The sequence below is a fragment of the Squalius cephalus genome, assembly GCF_949319135.1.
Source record: "Squalius cephalus genome assembly, chromosome: 13".
Lineage (NCBI taxonomy): Eukaryota > Metazoa > Chordata > Actinopteri > Cypriniformes > Leuciscidae > Squalius > Squalius cephalus.
The window spans coordinates 23976191-23997933 of NC_137134.1; the positions used below are offsets into that span (position 1 = coordinate 23976191).

Consider the following 21743-nt stretch of genomic DNA (forward strand, 5'->3'; position numbering starts at 1 on the left):
AGGTGTGAGTTTTTGCAGTAAGGGCTCAAGTGTAGAGAATGGAGGACCGCTGAGATCTCCACCTGAAGCCCCAGAGGTCCCGCCAGCAGATCTCAAACTGTGGCACATCGCCAAATCTATCGTCCGCAGCGCAGACACACCATACAACTCTTAAAGTGGCAGTAAAATGTTTTATAATATCTGTAAGGAGCAGATAAAACAAAGCCGAAAGAAGGGGAAATACAAAAGCTTTTCAAGACAAACGTAAAATATAGGCCTATACTAAAATGTAGCCTATCACATGCATGGCTTATGAAAAGAAGGTATTCAACATACCGGTATGTGACTAAGATATTTTCATTAAAGCACCATATGTCAAAAAGAACTGCTCTGCGGTGGAAGAACTTATCTTTATTGCCTTCAGCCAAAAGCGTCCAATGTCTAACTTAAAGTGAACGTGTCATGAGTTGCAGGTGAAATAGCCTGTTACAAACATTAGTAGGCTACATCTATTATAGATTAGGCTATCACATAAGCAAAAGGCATTTTTACACTTTGTTTTACACTTTCATGGTGATTTGTGGGTATTTATGCGGTGTGATTATATTATTTTCCTTTTTAAATGACTAAACCCATGATACTTTTATAAATATTTCCACCACAGCGTCATTGACAATTTTTTTTAAACTGCTTTATCTTGATAATTTAATAGCATATTGCAACTTAGTGCATATAAGACTACATAGAATTGTCCCAAATACACACAATAATATTTTCACGCATGACATAGCCTAATGGGGGAAATAATAGGCTACAGTTTGACTAAAAAAATAAAAAATCCAGGTCTGGGATAAAAACTTTAGGCCTATTTTAAAACAATAAAAAGTAGGCTATAAAAATCATTAGAAAAACAAATACTCAATATAGTATTATTATCATGACCTTCATATCAAAAGAAAATATCAGGCCCTGAGACATAATAAATGCCCGCAAAAACACCAATTTAGTCCAGAAATTGTCTAAACCCCCCTTTTTTTCTTAAAAATAAATAAATAAAAATAGACCTAGGCCTATATATTTTAGTCAAAGGGTTGACAACATGCATTATTCGCATCCCACAACACAAGACAACTTTATATGCGCTTGTGCATTGTCTAGCTCATTAGAAAATGACGAGCAAAACATTCTGCGGGCAGGGCGCGGATATTTAAGACAACATGTACAAAAGTGATTATTTGCCTGCAGACATTCAGCTGCGAGAAGCGATACGAATTGCTCCAAGCCCCACGCGCTGGCAGCGCACACATTCCGCGTGCGGCCCCCGCAGCCATTCTTTCGCTCTCTCTTTCTTTCTCGCTCACCTCCCCGTCTGCCTCGTGCGCTCCGCGCTGCTTTGAAATGGTGGGTTGCGTGCGTGCTCTCTAGAGACTATACAGCGCAATTGTTCTCGCTAACCCTCTCTCTCTGTCTGTCTTTTCCCCTCTTGCTTGCGCATACAAATCGATAAGAATTGGGTTTGAGACTTTAAGCGCAGGGGTCGCGGGAAGAACCGATGCTTATTCGGAACCGGTTCCGTTGCTGACCGAACACGACAATAAAATACGCTACTTTCACGGTGTTTTTTTGCACCAATATTCAGTGGTACAGAAACATCGCTACTGAATTTACAGCGCGAAAAATGTAGTGCACGTGTAGTAGCCTACGATTCACGATTGACTGACTCTTTAGTCTTTCACCTGTGCTCCGATTTCCGCACGAATTACTATTGAGTCGGCTCTTTTTAGTGAATCAAAAACACTTATTCAGTCGGATTAGTTGCTAAATTAATCTGAGTAAATTTGTTCCACTCGAACCAAGAACTGTTAGGTTTGTCCATAAGGCTCGTTAGACTTAAATTAGTAGGCCTATAGGCTAGTTATTTACTGGTTGTTCAAATGACAACATGTAAATAAGAACTGCAATTCTTTTCACCCCAAATATTTCAAAAGTCCCAAAAGAAACGTCCGTGAAGAGTTAAAGGAGGCAGACCTGGTCAATTCCTTACAATTCCCGAGACACAATCAAGGCTGTTTTATCTCCTGCACAAGATATCCTTATTGGGTATTATTATATTAGCATCCCCGTTTTACTCATTAATAAATAAAACCTAAAATGGCAGTGGCATTTTCAAACCATATCTTTATAATCTGTTATCTCAAATACAGTATTTAATCAAGAATTTCAGCTTTTTAAGGTGTGAGAAATAAGAAACACAGAGCAAAGAAAAAGAAAACAATGTATTCAAGGGTAGGCGTCGCTCCGGGAGCGGGGCTCCTGCTGCGGCACAAAAGCTGCCGAAGCGAAGAGAAGAGCTCTCCTGTTTCAGCGCGGGCCGTCCCGCGGGATCGCTGGGACCGAGAAGAAACTTCAATCAAACCGTGACGTCTCCAGCGGGAGCCAAACTCCGAAATCCGATCCGAGTGCATCCCTCCACCCTCACACGAACTAAGCGCTGGGAATAAAACCCAAACGGTTTGCCAAGACAAAAGCAAACTTTGGCAATAGGCTACGATTTAGTAAAGAAAGCAACTCTATGAGGATGTCTGCTCACTGATACTCAAGAGTTAAATAGCCAGTTTAAGATATAGCCCGATTGTTTTTCAAATTGTTTTCCATAACATGTGGAGGAATGGATTCGTTGTGACAGAAGAGCAAAGAGGATCCATTGACTGCTCCAGGTTTATTTCTGAAACAAAAACTAAAATTCTAACTAGCAGAAACAGAATGATAGGCTACAGAAGTTGTTATAAAATAAGATATAAACAGCCGAAATAGATAATAAAAATTATAAGCCCGTCCTAAAGTAGCCTATTTTAACATTTCTGTTAGGCTATACATTCTATAGGCAATAAACTTTGAGGTCCAGGAACAAACCAAAGTTTGAAGCAAACAGACTATTTAAATAGACAAAAATATTCCGTGTTAAACAAAATAACCAGCAAAAAAAAGAAAGAAAAGAAAACAAGTAAAATGTTAACCGCTGGCCTCTAATGTAATATCATACGATATCCCCGTAACCTCTAATGCAGCCAAACTCTGTAATGTGGATCGTTTTGGTGGTCTGATTTCTGTCAGATTCATGGCCAACATTAATCACTTCAAACATTCCCTGAACTGTGGCACCGGTTTAACTCAGGCCATGACTTGTCGGTCTGAATTCCACCCGCGGGTATGTATAGAGCATTACAATACGGGGCAGACATGTCACACTTTCTCTCTTGCAAATCTGACGCTGACATCGGAATATAGGCTGGTGTGTCAGGACTGAGGCGTGAGCTCACACCGAGCTGACAAACCCGGAGAGCTGGGGGTCTCAGCCGGGCGAGCCGGGGGGACTGGACCAAATAAACGGGGGAAAACAACCGATATACGTGCCACTTCGTGTACAATCACTGTACATTATTTAATGTCATTTACAAAAACAAATAAAATGTGAATGCATAGCACGTAGCCTAAAAAAAAGTGTGGGCCATTTGAGACAAAAAACAGAAGCTCTATACACACGATTCGATTAGGTTGTATTGGACAGATTAGGACTAATAACGAGCAGATTGTTGGGTTTTATATCACATTAAATGTCATCAGTTCCACACTATAAAGTTTGCAATGTGTGATTTGGGAAAAAGTAAAAAGTCTCATTCAATTGACCGTGTCAATACACGAATAAAGGTTTCAATTGGAAGCAAAAAGTAGCCTATATTATTCCATATGATGATTTAAAAGCATCAAACAACTTTTCACTGCCTTCTTCAGAAAAATACCTAGGCCTGATAGGCTATGCCTAAAAGAACTCAAAAAGTAACAGTCCACATTGATTTGAAGAACTTGACATCAAGCACTCTATTATTCTCCAAAGAAGCAATGGGACAACACACATATATATACAGCCAAGTGGTTCTTATTAGGAATCCGTAACAAGAGATGTTGAGGAAGAACATTTTAAGAGTTCAGCAATACGTGTCACATTGAGATGCACTTTTATGATTGAGTCACGCTAAAAGGATGCCAAAAAAATCTGTAGTAGCCGTTTAGGCAAGCCTATGAAAATATGGATGGATCAGGGCTTTCTTTCCACCAGGATTTATAGGAATACGTTCTGACATGTTTGATTAATAGCGTCCACAGCGCTTTAATTATGCAGAATAGCACGTCGCAACCATTTAGAAACGAGACTTCTGTGAAAAATTAACCCACGGGTTTCACAAAAAAAAATTGTAAAAAAAAAAAAAAACAGGCCACGAAAGAGAGGCCTAACTAAGTTTACCTCAGCAAGAGTAACAACAATAGCCAGCAATGTAAAGTCTTCGCTTTAGCGAAACCATGTTTTGCCATTTTGTGTAAACTCCACACAAATAGTACTAATTAGTAATTTAATAGCTTTTAAACTGCACTCATTAGGTCAACCTGGATATGGTGTTAGGTGTCTTATTCATTGCACAGTGATAATGGTGAATTGATCAGCCCTTGTGGGATTTAAACCTATAACTTTCGGATACCATCATTCTTTAACAACTTGGAAAGCCTACAGCGGGGTTTCCTACAAAGAAAGCCTCAAGGCGCGACAATATAGCACTGTTGTTAGAGAAGAATCACAAAACAGCGTAACATAATGGATGAAATATTCCAAGTCGAGAAAAATATCCTAAATATATGGATCTTGAAACGTTCAAACGGCCGCGCCTGCCGAGGACAAAGAGATTGATAAAATCCAAACGTCTATGACTGATTATACACAGAATTGTCAATGTATTCACTTAATAGGAACTGGTCAAGTAATTTCCTCCCGTCCCGGACACAACCAGACAGCGAATAACTTTGAGCGCAAGAAGGTCGCTAAGTGTCTCATCAACATTCGTTTCTAACAAAAGACAGACTTACAGTGTCTCCACAAAGCGCCTTTACTGAAAAACATTTCGCTTCAATGCCTGGAACAAGACTCCATAGAAAATCTTTAATTCATTTTATAAAATTGCATAGGCTTCTTCTGTCCACAATGTGTCATTTCGGTCCCCTCACAAAGCTCACTGGAAAAAAAAAGAAAGAAGTGGAGGTGACTTCCAAACGTACTTGTTTGGAGGCCATATCAACTTATCGTTTTCCACAGAATTGCAAGGAACCCCAAAGAACAATTTCTTAAAACTTTCATAAGGTTGGTAACCGTCATATAAAAGGGCGAGGCTCGTGAAATCAATAGCGCTCGCGGTGTGTATCCCGATCGGAAAAAGAAAGTCCACGCGCCATCGCGAGCGCGCACTAGCAAGATTTCTGGCGTCTCATTACTCAATACGAAAAAATGAACACACGTGAATTTCACAGAAACCAACAGTTCCACAAAATCTACGATTTGTTTTCGCTTTGAATAGATGCACAGTGAAAAAAGGTCATCTACTAAAAAGGAAAGTCCCGTAACGTTGGGTTACAAAAATGGTTCGTTAGCTAGTGAAGAGAGTCCTAACAGAGCATCACATTATTTAGATTTAATTAAAATTAAAAGCAATTCCTTCTCAAACACCAACAAGAAATGTCAACAACATCGAGACACCATGCAGTCAGCCCAGAGACAATGTTTTGAAAACTTGTCAACAAGCACAAGTTTCAAGCAGAAATGTCAAATTATGTCAAAACAGAAGATTATATGGGGATTCGTGGTTTAAAATAGTTGTGTGTATCAAGAACGAACCCTCTTTAGCGTTGCCAAAGGTCCGCACGAAACGGATCGTACGCATTTGCCTACTGGACAATGTAACGGAACAAACATACGCAGATAAGGCATGGAAAACATAATAAAGCTGAAAATGTTCTTACCTGAATGAAGTGATGCCAGTTGTTCATTGAGTCAAACGGAACGTGTGGGGTTTCCTCTTTAAATTCAAGTTTTCACGATTTTAGTTTTTTAAGATATGCAAAGATTCCCGTTAAAACAAAGAGGATCAGATGTTCCTATTAAAAGCTGCATTACTATGTAGCCTCTATAACTTAGGTCAATCTAGTAACCCTGGTTTTGTCTTTGTTTTCAAAGGAAGTCCTTCTGAAGTTCAAAGTATCTCCGGACTTGCCGAATATGAATATCCACTCTTGGAAAAACTGTTAACACGTATAGGGGATCCATATATCCATGCAAGGAGCAGTCGAACGTAATTCCTTTGATTTAGAAGAGGGTGATCGCTTCGACACGAACCGCGTGAACGCACAGGTGGCGAAAAATCCCCGGGGCTCCGGCTGAACTGAACTCAGTCTGCTATATGACGCCTCGCAGCGCCATGTTGGGCTCGCGAGACAACGAGCGATCGAGAGCCACGCCGAGAGAACGGCAGCAATGTGTTTGCTCTTGTGTGCACGGACCGGTCCTCACACGCACATTTACTGAGTACTGGCCAACAAAACTGCCACACGAATTCCCCTCTCTCTTTAATATAACGGACCGTTCGCGGAAAATGTCCCGTGTCTCTTTGTCCCGGTTCCGATACGCGATATCCCTGGCGCGCTGAACGCTCGCGCAACTGCTGCTTGTGTATGCGTGTCTCTCGGTAAGCGCGTGCAGCGGGGAATGAAAGCTGAGCGCAAGACGCCTGTCTCTCTCTCTCTCGCTTTCTCTCTCGCTCTCTTACCCAGAAGGCCAGTCGGGGGAACAACCGCAATTACCATAAACCCAGTAGGCTGCGCTCCCTCTGTACGACTCGATGCGCACGTGTAGAATACAGCGAGAGGGGGTGTTTCGCACAGCGCACGGGCTCCGTAAACAAAATTAATCGGCAGTGCCGCTGAGAGGCTTTTGGAAAACCACAAAACGGTATTTTTGGCTTATATTATATAGAGAGAATGAGGTGGTAGGATGATGTATGGGGTGTTTTAAATCTTATAGATAGTGGCTAATGGCTATATATAGATAATAATGTAACTTTTTGTAAGCAGAACATTTGTATTTTCATTAAAATAGATGAAACAACTCAATCATTAAAATCCCACGTTTTAAACACTTGATGGCGTTAATCACTAGCCCCATTTTTCCGCGTATATTATCTAAAAAAATTATACTAAATTAAAATGGTTGTAGTTTTGTTCAACAAGAATATTTGTGGTTGACCTTTTCTTGTTCAAAAGTAATAAATAAATAAATGAATAAAATAAAGATCACTGACCTTGTTGGGCCCTAGAAATATAAAGCCAAACTTCATGTCAAGACATACAAATAAATGGGTTAATGTTATGGATAAACTTTCTTAAAATATGTTTGATGAAAGTTCTCACAAGAAAACCTTTAAAATTCGATGTTTGTTTTTAGATGAAAAAGATATAGGGCTATATATCTAAAAAATACATACTAAATTAATGGTTGCAGTTTTGTTCAACAAGAATATTTGTGGTTGACCTTTTATTGTACAAAAGTAAAAATAATAATACAAATAAATAAATAAATAAATAAAAGATCACTGACTTTGTTGGGCCCTAGAAATATAAAGATAAAGCTGAACGTATAAGACATAGGCTACAATGTCTTGGTTTAAATGTCCTTTAAAATTAGTTTTTTAAGATGTCAAATTCTCAAGATGTTTTAAGTGCTAATGACGGTTTTGTAAACCTGGGGAAAAAAAGGCCTAATTGCTCTGAAGGTTGAAATAATATTAACTATTTATCTTACAGCAGGCCTACATATTGAACAACACGACTTGGCCTATTGAAATGATTAGGCTACACATTAAGTTCCCACAACTAAACTTGAATATTCGGACATGTTTAATTTTTAGAACATTTAGAAAATGTTTAGAACACTCATTTGTTAGATATTGTGACGTGTATTCCATTTAAATAAGAATTAGTTCAAATAAAATATTGGTAAATATAATATGAGTGATGTGTCGTCTGTGCGCGAGAGGCCGAGAAGAGGAGCAGGATAATCGCGCGAGCTGCGTGTGTAACAGGATTGCTCGGGGCTTTGACGGAGGATGTATTTGCCACAGCCTGACGGGCAAACCCTTCCCCCACACACAGGCATCATCCCCGGGGGAGAAGACCTGGAGGTCACATCGCTGGGGAACGTGCTTAAAGAGCTCGGGGACGTGCTCAGAGTCCTACATTCACAGGCGAACGGTTCGCGAAGGTATAGTGTAATGTAAACCCAGTATAAGGGTTGCAAGTGTCCCAAAACTGTCCCTCTGAGATTTTTAATTTATTTATGTCTCTTTTGTGATAGAGAGATCAAGAGAGATGATCCAAAAAACTACAGTCTGATGCCACATAATATATATATATATATATATATATATATATATATATATATATATATATATATATATATATATATATATATATATATAACCTAATTCTGGCTGCTTTGGTCAAACTATTTGGTATCTTTGTCAAATAAAATTAATAAAAGTTTAATATAATGTGGTATGTTTTGGATATATTTTGAGTAGCCTATACTTTAGAAAAACTTACAAAATAAAATAAGTTTGCAATCTTATTGATTTGAAACTCTTAGGCAAGTTGTCTGAAATCCAGCCCGATCTCATGAAAGTGCGTATCTATAGCACGAATTTGATTTCTCGTGCCATACGACAAACAGTTTTCGCGTGCATATGATACGCACTTTATGGCGTGTAATATACGCACGCACTTCACATCCCCACGGGGGTTACAGTGCATGCACGCAAAAACTATTTTTTGGCGTATAAATGGCACGGGAAATAAAGTGCGTGCTATCGAGATCGTGTTGAAAAATCTGTCGTGTTAACCAGTAGCAAATTAGGCCCAAATTCAATCAAAACAGACACTATCTGAAGACTATAAAATGTAGCTACAGTTCTGAAGAGACTGTAAAAGAAAATGATACTGTTATCTACTGATAAGAAACAATGAGACATTGCAACTTTAAGATATAGCCTATAGCTGAAATATGCAAGGGTATGAATGTATGTTATAGATATGTGTTCACCCTGACATACATATTTGAACAACGGCCATTATCCCAACACTCCCGAATCTCCTCAAATAAATCCCGAAATAAACAGGCCATTAGCCCTGATTTAACACGGTGAAGGCCTTATAGGATATTAGAATTCTTCAGCTGACACAAACGCTCCCCATTCATTAGAATGTAAATAAATAAGAGGCGAGTGTGGTGGGCTTTTGTATTGTTGTTTAATCTGATCTCGTCAAGGCCGCCCCTACCTTCCCCCCATACAGCCTTCATTTATACATGCATGGGGTCTCTCTCCCCCCTCCGTCCCACCCTCTCCAGCTCTCCATTGTGTTCACTGCCCGAGGCGCTGTGCTTCGCGTTTACTCGCAGAATAAAGAGACTGAGGAAGGGGAAGAGACGAGTGTGTGTGTGTGTGTGTGTGTGGGTGTGTGGGTGAGTGAGTGTGAGTGGCCATCAGCGCCGGTGTTAATGTCCGCTCATCGAGACACTGTCACTTGCAGGCGTGATCTGTCATTCAAAGCTATCAGACTAGCTGAGAACGAGCCGAGTCTATCTATCCATCCATCCGTCCGTCCGTCCGTCCGTTTAAAGAAATTATACAATAGTACAAATATGACTAGAAAAAAGACTTATCATGAAGTGTTGGCATACATAGCTTGGTACCATGTCTTATTAATATACCAAATGAAAGAAAGAAAGAATGAATAAATAAATAAATGTCTGCCAATAATGATAATTGCACTAATAATGACAATAATAATAATGATAATAATTAAAACAACAATTAAATTGACTAGACTACACTATATATACTTTAAAAAGTTTTAGCATACTTAGCTTGGTACAATGTTTTATTGTTAAATAAATAAATAATGATGATGATGTCAATAATAATATTTTAAACCAACAATTAACAATTAAAAATCACAAAATGACTAAAAAAAATGTAAAAATAAAAAAAAGTTTTGGCATAGGCCTACTTAATTTGGCACAGTGTTTTATTAGGCTAAATAAATAAATAAATATCTGCTACTAATAATAATAGTGACAATAATAATAAATATTTAAAACAACAAATAAAAAATAAAAATGATACAAAATGACTAGAAAAGAAACTTTAAACTAAATTTTTTTTTACAAAAATGTGTGGCATACTTAGCTTAGTGTTTTAATATTATAGCCTACCTATATACATACATAAATAAATACATTTCTGCTTAATTTTTTAACTTATTATAATAATAAATAAATACAAATGTGTGTTCGTTTTAGTATCATATGATTACGAAAATTAGCATTTTGTTTATATCACAGCTGAGTAAACCTAAAAAAAAACCTTTTATTGAAAATATATTTATGACTTTTTTTTAAAACATTAATTTATCTAATAACTTGCGCTTCTCTGTAACTATAGCCTAATTAATAATTGACAGGCTCAGATGGATGACACAGAACTCCAGACTTCTGCAACGTTGCCCTATCAGGGTCATTGTGTCGGCAGTGTCCCGTTGGGTGGGCCAATGACTGGGTCAGTCTAATTGTCTGCTATTGAATTACCTAATGGAATGTGAAAATCAGAGGAGGCGTGTCACGGGGTCGCGCTCAGCAGTCAGATCGGCGGCGCGCTCCAGTCCCGCGCTCAGGGCGAGAACGGACCTCAAACAACACTGTATGCGGGACGGAATATACTAAACACACACACTCCGTGGGCAAGAAAGGGGAACGGGTTGCTTTCGAAACGGTCATGTTAAATGGATTATAGGCTACTGTGGATGGTTTTGGCAAAGCAAATGATGATTGTAGGCTATGTGTTTTGAACATGTATAGTCGGTTAATTGACATGTCTTGCAGTGCCTACTCCTCCTTAAACTTTGTAAACAGCAGTTTGCTGGTTCTTTACAAATTTAACCCTAGGCCTAAGTGTTTATTTATGCATAAAGCTTTTGATAAACTGAAAGATATGCATGGAAAATTTGTTTAAAGAAAATTTGGTTAAAATGTTATACAAAATGGTGTCCATCACACGAACATCTAAAATATACACTTTATCAAGGTTCTTGATGTTAATTTAAAAAGTTGTGCATCATCTCGCCATATTTTACTGGTTACGTTTTATAGGCCCACATGAGTCATCTCTCCTTTTCTTTTTCTTTTTTTTACATTTAATTGCATTATCCAACATTAGCAACGTCTGAGTCATTATTATTAGTAGAATCTGATTAGGATCTGAAGTTCATTTAGACATGCATATTTTTTATTTTAATATTTAGATGCAGCTTTTTTTAGGCTACTTCACTTTCCACCCAGACTTTATTTTCAATTTATTATTAAATAATTGGTCACCTCTTCGAGATACAGGCTAGGCTACATTTATTTTGAAGTATATCACGACTCATTTAAGGCTTCTTTGCCGAACATATGGTGACGGTCTGATTTGAATGCATGTGTAAGGTAATCTTAGCTGGTGAATGATCGCTGTTGCGCGGAGATCGACGCGAGCGATGCGAGCGGTGAGTGACGGAGCAAGAGCTCCTCCAAGCGGGGAACGATGATATTACAACAAGCAGCAAGGTTGAAGAGGGGGTTTGGAACTGCAAGATCGTTTTGTTTGCTTGTTTCAAATAATAAAAGAAAAGAAAAATATACATACATTTTATGCAAATTAAATATTTCAAAAGATCTAAAAACTGCACGTTTAACGTCGGTATTGTTTTTATTCTGTGCACACTTTTAGAAAGGCTTTGATTTGTAGAAAAGATTCAATCAAATGTGTATTTATCAATAATTGCTCTAATTCCTCCATAATTTCTATACAATAGGCTATTATTTAAATAATCAGAAAAATACTGTAAATTATGTTTTAAGTAGCCTGTGTAAGCTGAGACAAGCCTAGCCTATGTATGTATGTATATAGCTCATCCGTAAGGTTATAGGACGTAAAAGGTTATTAAATCATATTTGTCACGTGTCCTTCTGGTTTGAAGGTCATTCACCTATAGATAGATAGAAACAAAACTAATTATGTTGTACAATACAGAATCATTAATAGGCCTACTTGTCTCTTGCTAAAAGCTACATTTATGTTAATAATTTGACTTGATACTATTTTAAAATAATATATTAAAAATTTACATTAGTGAACAAATTAATTAAAGTTTTAAGAGTCACACATTGAAACCTTTTTTTTTTTGTGCAAAAAAAGGGTACAAATCACAGGTGACTAACCAAAATATACATAACAACATACAAAAATTATAGTGCGTAAACAGAATACAATACAATAATGCCAGGGGAAGCTTATGGGCCATTACAAAGAGAAAAGAGGACCATATGTTGACAGTTTTAACTGCCTTTTTGGTGTTGGAGCCAGAAATCAGATTAATATAAAGTACAACTTCATGGAGAAAAAATACAAAATTAGGTTTTTTAGTGCTGTATTTACATTTATGAATGTGTCGCATATTGAAAGCTGAAGCGCTGAAGTACCCACCGTGATGTCATGACGCACGACGTCACGCGACACGGCTGGTCTGGGTCATGTGACCGGTGTTACGAGGAAGAGCAGTCCATCAGAAAATCCTCCCGAGATGAATCGAACAATTATGAACACAGTATTTGCGCTTTTAGGATTTTTATCAGGTAAATATGCGATATAAATCTTCTTTGACGTGTACGTGGTTTTATTTTGACGGGTCGGTGTGTTTTTAGCGTTTGTTTAATGAAATAATGGCGGCTGCAGTGAGATGCCATAATCCGCAGTCATATCTATGGATCAAATATCTCTCGTTTATACAATTTAATTCATTTCATATAATTAATTTATGTGAATTTCGTACGATATTGTGATTATATTGCTTTAGGCTATTAAATAAAAAGGCTTTAAGTGTTAAATGTTGATAGTGAATGAGGAAGCACTAGCAGGTCATGTGACAGTCATGGTTCACTGTACAAATCCTACTTATTGATCTATGAATATGTTAGTTAATACTGATAATTGTGTTAGGACACAGAATTTCAGTCTTTGTAAAATATGTGTAAAATATTATTTGGAAAATATATTTAGTTCCCCCCTACACACACACTTACTGTAATACTGTATATTTATGTATTCATTTATATCAAGTTTTATTCATTTATTTGAATGGAATTTAAATGTATTAAATGTCAAAGCAAGTGTCATTTATTGCAAAGAAACATTGTCCCTGAGAATACATCATTATTGTTTTCTGTGTTATTTTCCCTCAGGTGTTTTGGGCGACAGTTTGACGGTTCTGCGCAGCCCGCAGTACGTGACCTTCCGGGATGGACAGTGGCCCATATCAGGAGAAAAGATCCCTGATTTAGTGGCCCTAACCATGGGCTTCTCCGTTCGTGAGGTATCATGTCTGTTTAATTGTGTAATGGCACGTACAATGTCTTCATGAAAACACTGTGGTGAACTTGTGGTTTTGGTTTGCAGGATCTTGACTGGCCTGGTCTGGCCGCCGGCTCGCTGTTCCAACGCCCGCGTGCAAACGCTCTGATCGTCGTGCGCGGCATGGACAGCCTCGACTTTCCGAAAAACATTTCCTCTTACCCTCTCGAAAATGTGAGTGATGCATTCTCACAAGCTCGAGTTATTTTAATCTCTGTGGTGCGTGTTTTTTTCTCACTTCTTGCTTTTATGTAGGTTGGCAGTTCAACCTCAGTTGAATAAGTTAAATAAAATGACTCCCTTAGACACAGAAAATGGGGGAAAAAATGGTAAGATTCAGAAAATCAGGATGTTTCAGGATTAAGTAGCAGCGTAGTTTCCCCACAAGACTTCCCTTATTTTCTATCATGAGACTAATGCCACTTATCTGTTTGTCTGTCTATCTATTCAATTTCAATTCAATTAACGTTTATTTGTATAGCGCTTTTCACAATACACATCATTTCAAAGCAGCTTTACAGAAAATGCATGAGTCCACATTACAATTTAGAGTGATCTGTTATCAGAGGTAACTGTCTTAAGTTATGTATTTCAGTCTCTTCATGTGTTCGGCATCTGAAGTCTTCATAATCCAAACTGGAGCTGACAAACTCTAGTTTCCTCAGGATGGGCATCCCAAGATAAAACGGAGAATCAAATAGAAAATAATTAGCGTAGCTGCTGTTCATAACATTAAGCAAGAATAATCATGCGCGTTTGATCTGATATAAATGCATAAGGTTATGAGATGCATTATATGGTAGGCTAAAGAGATGCGTCTTTAATCTACATTTAAACTGGGAGAGCGAGTCTGAGCCCCGGACATTATCAGGAAGGCTATTCCAGAGTTAAGGAGCCAAATGTGAAAACGCTCTCCTTCCTTTAGTGGACTTAGATATTCTAGGTACTATCAAAAGCCCAGAGTTTTATGACCTTAAAGAGCGTGATGGATTGTAAGGCGCTAGAAGATTAGTTAAATACACAGGAGCTAAACCATTTAGGGCCTTATAGGTCAGTAGCAATACTTTGTAATTGATGTGGAACTTTATAGGTAACCAGTGTAGAGATGATAGAATTGGTGTTATATGATCATATTTTCTTGACCTAGTAAGAACTCTAGCGGCGGCATTTTGGACTAACTGTAGCTTGTTTATTGAGGATGAAGAACAACCAGCTAGTAATGCATTACAGTAGATCTAGTCTCGAGGTCATGAACGCATGAACTAACTTTTCTGCTTCTTACTGCTTACTTAGCAATGTTTCTGAGGTGGAAGAAGGCTGTTTTTGTAACAAATGAAATATGATTTTCAAAAGACAAGTTGCTGTCTAATATAACAATTTTTTAATATTCAGAAAATCAGGATGTTTCAGGATTAAGTAGCAGCGTAGTTTCCCCACAAGACTTCCCTTATTTTCTATCATGAGACTAATGCCACTCTATCTATCTATCTATCTATCTATCTATCTATCTATCTATCTGTCTATCTATCTGTCTATCTATCTATCTATCTATCTATCTATCTATCTATCTATCTATCTATCTATCTATCTATCTATCTATCTATCTATCTATCTATCTGTCTGTCTGTCTGTCTGTCTGTCTGTCTGTCTGTCTGTCTGTCTGTCTGTCTGTCTGTCTATCTAACGTATCTATCTGTCTTATTCTCTCTCTGTCTATATATCTGTCCATCCATCCATCTATCCATTCTAAATATCTATCTATCTGTCTATCTCGTTCCAGCCGGTTCCATTCACTCTGGACAGTGTGGCGAACACTGTTCACACTTTGTTTGCTGACAGCACCCCTGTGGTCCTGCAGCTCGCCCCCAGTGAGGAGGTATGACCACGCCGAATCTCTGCTTCATTATTAGTCAACACTAACCACACACAGATGACACACACTTCTCTTATTTGCTCTACAAATAAAGATGCACGTGAGAAATGCTTCACCCATCTGATGTAATGAAATGAGACCTACTATAAAGAACATTTTATTGGACTTCCCAACATTTATATTTATTGAAAGTATTAACAGATTAAAAAGTACAGTTATTAAATTTTTTTTTTTTTTATTAATAATTATTGTAATCATTTTTTATACTTATCTTATTATTTCTCTTTTGTCTCTCTTTTTTAATTGTCTTATTTGCTGGTATGGCACTAAAAAAAGTGCTAATTATGTTTAATAATTATATTTAAAAATAATCGAAATTATAATTATTATAAGATATTGTTTATAATTATTAAATTAAATTAAATGAGTTTTTAAACTGATAGATGAGTCTAAATAATTTTTTGTGGTAATCACTAGAATGTTAGTTGTTGTTAATAGATCATGTATTGAACCCAGATCATTCATTTAATAAGCGTGTAATATCAGTAAATGTCTTGATGTTGTGTGTTTTAGAGGCTGTATATGATGGGAATGGCCAACACAGTTTTTGAGGATCTGCCCGTGACCCTGCAACAGATCCGTGGACGTCTGTCCCAGGACGGATCCGTCCTCACGTCCCTTCCTCTCAGCTCTCTCAGCCGTAATAACGAGGTGAGATGTGGTCACGTGACCCTCTCCATCATAATAGCCCAACTTCCAGCACGGAAACACAAATATACATAATTCAGTGAACCACAAAACTGAGGTTTACTCTGTCCATCAATATATAATAAATGTAACACTTATGTGTGTCTTTTATATGTTTATTTATGTATTATTGTATACAGTATATGCACACTTTATGCAGACATGGACTGTAACAGTTACTGAAGCAGTTTTTCAGCCAAAATAGGAAGTGGCTTTTGCCTGGCTGAAATTATCGACATGTGAAAGTAGTTGTTGCGTATCGAAACATCAGTAGATGGGTGTTGTTGTTTTTTTCCCACCACAAACAAGACACTGGTCTAAATATACCTGTTTTTGTGTTTGTTTCAGGCTGATCTTCTGTTCCTGTCTGAGGTTCAGGTGCTATATGACATCTCAACTCTGGTCAGTTTCGCTGATGCACTTTTAATTTTATGGGTTAATTTTTGTTTCTTAGTTTGAATAATTGTTTTGTTTATCTAGCCATCTTTGAATCTGCTTGTTTGTCTCGTGTAGCCAGTTTCTTCAGCAACTTGATTGATTCTGTGTTATTATATTGAAGTGTCTTTGTTGTTTGCTACAGCTGCAGAAACACAAGCATCTGGCTAAAGACCCGGCTCCTGACCTGTACTCCCTCGAGCTCGCGGGATTGGAGGAGATCGCCCGCCGCTACGGCACAGACTCCCCTCAGTTCGCGGACGCTACCAGGATCCTGACGTCTGCTCTGCAGAAGGTACCGAGCTTGTGTCTGTCATCTCAGGTCCTCCATTTCACTGCGCTACTTTTCCATTGCTTTTCTATGTAAATGCGCTAGATGGACGTGTTTGGCCGTTGCGCTCGCATCTCACAGCGTTCTAAAAACACACTCAAGTTAAAAGAAGTTAAACTTTTAAATGCATATCGACACTTTGCGTTTTTCACTGCCTGTGTTGACTGCGTGGTGTGTGTGTGAATGGTCCCGAATGGGAGATAAAACTCAAGGTCCATCTATCGCTTGTTTACATGGAGAATAATGGAAAAGCAGCGCAGTGGAATGCAAAAATATGTTCTGTGGAAACGGCTCCATACGGTTTCTCCTGTTTTGTTGTTGCTGGAGTATCCCAGCAATGAGCTGTAAAGGCTCCGCCCTCTTCTGGAAAGTGGGAGGGGGAAACAGCTCATTTGCATTTAAAGATACATGCATGAAAACTATGTTTTTTTGTGTTTTTTTTCACCCAAAAAGGGGCATTTTGGCACTTAATGATCTGTGGGGTATTTTAAGCTGACACTTCACAGACACATTCTGGGGACACCTGAGACTTATGAAATCTTGTAAATATAGTGATTTACATATGTAAAGTACATTATTTCAATAAATATTACAATTACAGTTTATCAGATGTTTTAATGATGCTAATGATATTAGCATCATTATTTTTCATTTATTATATTAATTAAATTTCATTATTTGAAAAAAAAAAAAACTTTAATATAAGGATTTTAGTAGTCTTGTAGTACAATCTGTTTGTTTGTGTATGTCGGAAGTTTGCGGACGACGTCTCCAGCGTCTATGGAAACAACGCGGTTGTTGAAGTCGTGACTGTAAAGACGTTTGAAGCCCCTCTGACCAGGAAGTCACGCTCCATCCTCGAGTCCAAGCAGATCGTAAGTGTCTGTATAAACCCAAACATTCCTACATAGAAAAACAATGATATGAAGTGTACATGAAATTGTGCTGATGTTGGATGAGGTCCACATTTCCAGAGTTATTTTTATTCGTCAGGGTTCGAGAAGAAAGAGTCGGTTGAGGACCACTGCTGTAAGACGTTTAAAGTTGATTGCGTAGGCAGCACTAGCGTGATTAGCTAGCACTAGCGTGTTTATTCCTTTTAGACATAGTAGCAGTTGTTTTTAGCTTTAGTGAACATCACCTTTCAACCCATAACCTGTTTGTTTTGTTCCAAAAGACAGTTGCGGTACTGTAGAAACCGCCATAGCTGACCTACTTTTGAACGCTGAGCCACATTGAATGCTAGCGTGTGGTTGTTTCAGAGTAACCCAGGAAGCCCCTACAACCTGGCCTACAAGTACAACTTTGAGTACGCTGTTATCTTCAACATCGTCCTGTGGCTGATGATCGTGTTAGCTTTAGCCGTCATCGCTGTTTCCTACAACCTCTGGAACATGGATCCAGGATACGACAGCATCATCTACAGGATGACCAATCAGAAGATCCGAATGGACTGATGAAGTCTGTCAAACCCCATTCCATTTTGTGTTGAGTGTTGAAGTGCATTTGAATGTGTGTGTGTGTGTGTGTGTTTTATTTTTAAAGTGTGTGTGCACCACTGAATTGCTTATTGTATAAATGCTTCGTCTTTTTTGACACCATCAAACACACAAATAAAGATTATTTATTGATGCCTGTTGATAGATAGATAGATAGAGAGAAATAAAACTGCTTGTGATGCTTCTTAATCATCGTATCTTGGGGATTTGCATAATGTGAATCTACCGAAGAGGAAAATCTGATGTTAGTATGTAAAGAATTGAAATTTAACTGTATTTATTGTTTGTTGTTCAATTGATTGTGCTCCTGAATACTGGATTTAGTGTAATTATACCATTCCTATGTACATTTGTTTGTTTAATTTGCTATAAATGTCATTTTCATTGAATATAACTATAAAGTGGAAAACTACATATTGCGTATGACTGTTTTTTGTGTATAGATGTTGTTAACACCTATGAAACATTGTGTTATACAAAATGTACAAATGTAAGTGTATCTCAAATAAAAACTCCATCCGTCACTTAAAACAAGTTTTAATGTCTTTGAGTCACAAGTGCACAAGTTTGCATCACTTTACTGAGCCAAACAAGGTACAGAAAGTGTAAAACATTGAAATTGTACACGTCTGAAACAAGAGAATTGCATTGCAACTATCTTAAAATTCATTTTACTTAAATGCATGCAGACATTTTGCTGCTGTTTGTTCAAAAACAGGAAGTGGTACTTTCACCAATGTTCTCACATGACATTAACGTGATAAAACTTGCATCAATGTTGTACTAACACCAGCGTCTAGACCTGCATGTGATTTTCTTGCCATCTTCTACTTTGTTTGACATATGATTCATTTTGGCACTTCAGTTTTTCTAATGGTTTTCTGGCCTAGTTTGATGGTTTTGGTTTTTTGGGGGGTATTTATCAGCTGATCAGGCTATGAGACCAGCTAAATACCAACTTGACCAGACTGGGGGAACAATTACATAATCTTAAACCAACACGGTTTTGTTCAAAACTCACAATAAACCACAGAAAATATACACAATTAGTCATTTAAAAACTTTGCTTATAGAAAACTTAGTGGTAAAACTAATGTCAAGTTGTTAACATTAATTAATGCATTAAGTGTCATGAACTAACAAACAATTTTAACAATTTATTAAAGTTGTTATTTCATATTGTTAGTAGTATTTCATGTTTAAATGTTCTATTGTTGATGTCAAGTCATACAATTTGAAATGTTAAAAATTGATTTATGCTAGCATTACACTGTAAAAAGTGATCAGTTGACTTAACTTAAAAAACATGTTGCCTTAAAATTAAGTAAATAAACCATGCGTAGTTGAAAAAATTAAGTTATGTGGAATTGTCAATCGTCAACTTAATAATTTTAAGGCAACGTGTTTTCTCACTTTTTTTAAGTTAAGTCAGCTGATCGCTTTTTACAGTGTAACCAGGATTAATACAAGTATCGTTCATTGTTTTTTTATGTTAACGCATCAAACCTTATTGTAAACTGAAACCGCATCAGTCAAGATTCATCTGTTAACATGTTTAAGATTACTTGGTAGCAACATCCAACAAAATATGTATTTTATAAATAAGTAAATAATATGATTCAATGCAAACGGTGACGGAAACCCATTGTCCTTTACACACCCTACAAAAAAAAAAAAAAAATACCCAAGGTGTCAAACCACCTCAACAACTTTGTAGGTTCAAGTTGTGTTTAACTCTAGGATGTGGCTTTGGCTTCTGGAGAAGCGTGTAAGTGCTGTTGATCTGTATAGGATTTTCTTCTCTGGAATATGTTGGCAACTCGATTTCAGAATACTAGAGAACAATAAAGATGAAATTAGGCGCTTTCACCTCACATGTGAACACATTTGATTGATTTTGTAAGTTATTTTCGCTAAATGCATGTTTTCCCATTGCTTAAGATGTTTCGCAAATTGTCAAAGTCACCATCATTTCTCAAGAAGTTTCAAAACATCTTCAGCTTCTAGAGAAACACTGGAATAACTTGACATTTTAGCTGGAAATGTTTGTTATCTTTATCTCCTGTTTACAATAAAACTCTTTTAGAGTGCAGACCTTTTTGGCATTTTTAGCTGGAAATTTTGGAAAAATGTTAAGTGAATCATATAGCAATGTAAGTCTTACCTGTGCGGCGCTAAAGTCCTCGAGCTGCACTGGTTCGACATTCAGGTGATGTTGTCGACTTTTTGTGGGCTTCTTAAGTTTGAGTATTAACAGACCTAAAGCCATACATTATAAAACAGTACTTGAGTACATTTCATAGAAACTCTTCATAAAGCAATACACTACACTTAATTTAAATGACTATAAATAAATGTGCAGATTCATTTTGAACGTTATCATGTTCTTTTTATACTACTTTTTGTACAGAAATCTCACCTATTATTGCGATAATCAGCACAATGTTCAATATGAAGGATGTAACCGTCATAATATTGTCAGTCTTAAATGTTGGTTGCGGCTGATTTTCGTTTTCTGTTCGATTTTGATCTTGGGCAGATTCTGTTTGAATAGAAAAATTTGATCAGTTTTGTGTTTTAATGCCAAATATGATTAAAAACTTGTGAAAGAGTTACATTTAAGCACATACACTTCAGTTAATGCAATAACATATAATAATTCATAATATGATAATTCATTATGAGATATTTTAGAGTTACAAAATTCATACATTTGATGTAAATTGTAAGTGTGACTTACCAGAGATGTTAAGTCTGGTGCCATTGCTGAGCTGTAGAGTTGTGCCTGTTTTTGCACAATAATATATTCCTAATTCATCAATAGTAATGTTACTAATAAATAACCGGCTCAAAGTTAGTGATGAATATTTGTCTTTCAATCTTTCATCATAGAATTGAGATGATGTATAATGTGATGTGAAAGTCCGCAGTATCAGCACTGGAGAATCTGTCAGTTTCTGGAAAACCCAATAAATGTCTTTTAAATCAATCTGACAGTCTAAAGTCACGTTTTCCCCTAAATTCACCCGTTTATCTATTAAACTCTCTGTAGTCTGACACACCAGCAGAACTGTGAAGATAAAACACACACAGTAAAACACACAATACCTTCAACCAAAACTATCCAGTCATGTGAAGATCACAGTGAAAGTACATTGAGTAACTTAAACTTACAGAAGAGTAAAAGCTGCGCCGTCCTCATTCTGTGGTTGTTGAGCTCATATGCTGTAAGAAGGTTAACTTAACTATGAATCTGAGCGGAAGTGCGACTGCTCGCATAAAAAAAAAACTGAGAGGAAACCACCAGACACCCTTGAAAAGAGGATGTAGAACTTGCACTGACCAAACTGTTTACTGCTACTAAACAGGTCAAAATCCATGAGATATGTACAGATTTAGACTAATCAGTTTCAAGTTTCAATTAGTTTTACATTTCATAAATACATAAGTGCTATCACCTTAACTAAATCTAATTTTGAAGTTTATTTTTCAAACAAAAAATA

At 37.1% G+C, this 21743-nt stretch overlaps 2 protein-coding genes and 1 long non-coding RNA gene across 4 annotated transcripts in view; 1 reads left to right on the forward strand and 2 right to left on the reverse strand.

Annotated features, from left to right (window-relative positions):
• bcor (BCL6 corepressor) overlaps positions 1–6703 on the reverse strand; it is a 41624-nt gene extending 34921 nt beyond the window's left edge. For both annotated transcript variants that reach the window (XM_079890044.1, XM_079890043.1), the window contains exon 1: positions 5824–6703. The gene's annotated coding sequence lies outside the window, so the exon portion shown is untranslated. The remainder of the gene's footprint in view (positions 1–5823) is intronic.
• Positions 6704–12468: 5765 nt separating this feature from the next.
• atp6ap2 (ATPase H+ transporting accessory protein 2) lies at positions 12469–19228 on the forward strand. Its single transcript, XM_079890278.1, has 9 exons — positions 12469–12580; positions 13187–13317; positions 13401–13529; positions 15136–15231; positions 15802–15939; positions 16324–16377; positions 16556–16705; positions 17497–17616; positions 18004–19228. Exons 1-9 carry the CDS (start codon positions 12529–12531, stop codon positions 18196–18198), a joined length of 1065 nt encoding a protein of 354 aa, XP_079746404.1. The 5' UTR covers positions 12469–12528; the 3' UTR covers positions 18199–19228.
• Positions 18761–21481, reverse strand: LOC307169552. The gene is made up of 5 exons (XR_013823162.1): positions 21415–21481; positions 20981–21310; positions 20660–20782; positions 20405–20499; positions 18761–20074 (listed from the first exon to the last, which is right to left on the reverse strand). It is a non-coding gene; the product is annotated as an uncharacterized lncRNA (long non-coding RNA).
• Between the last annotated feature and the right edge of the window lie 262 nt (positions 21482–21743).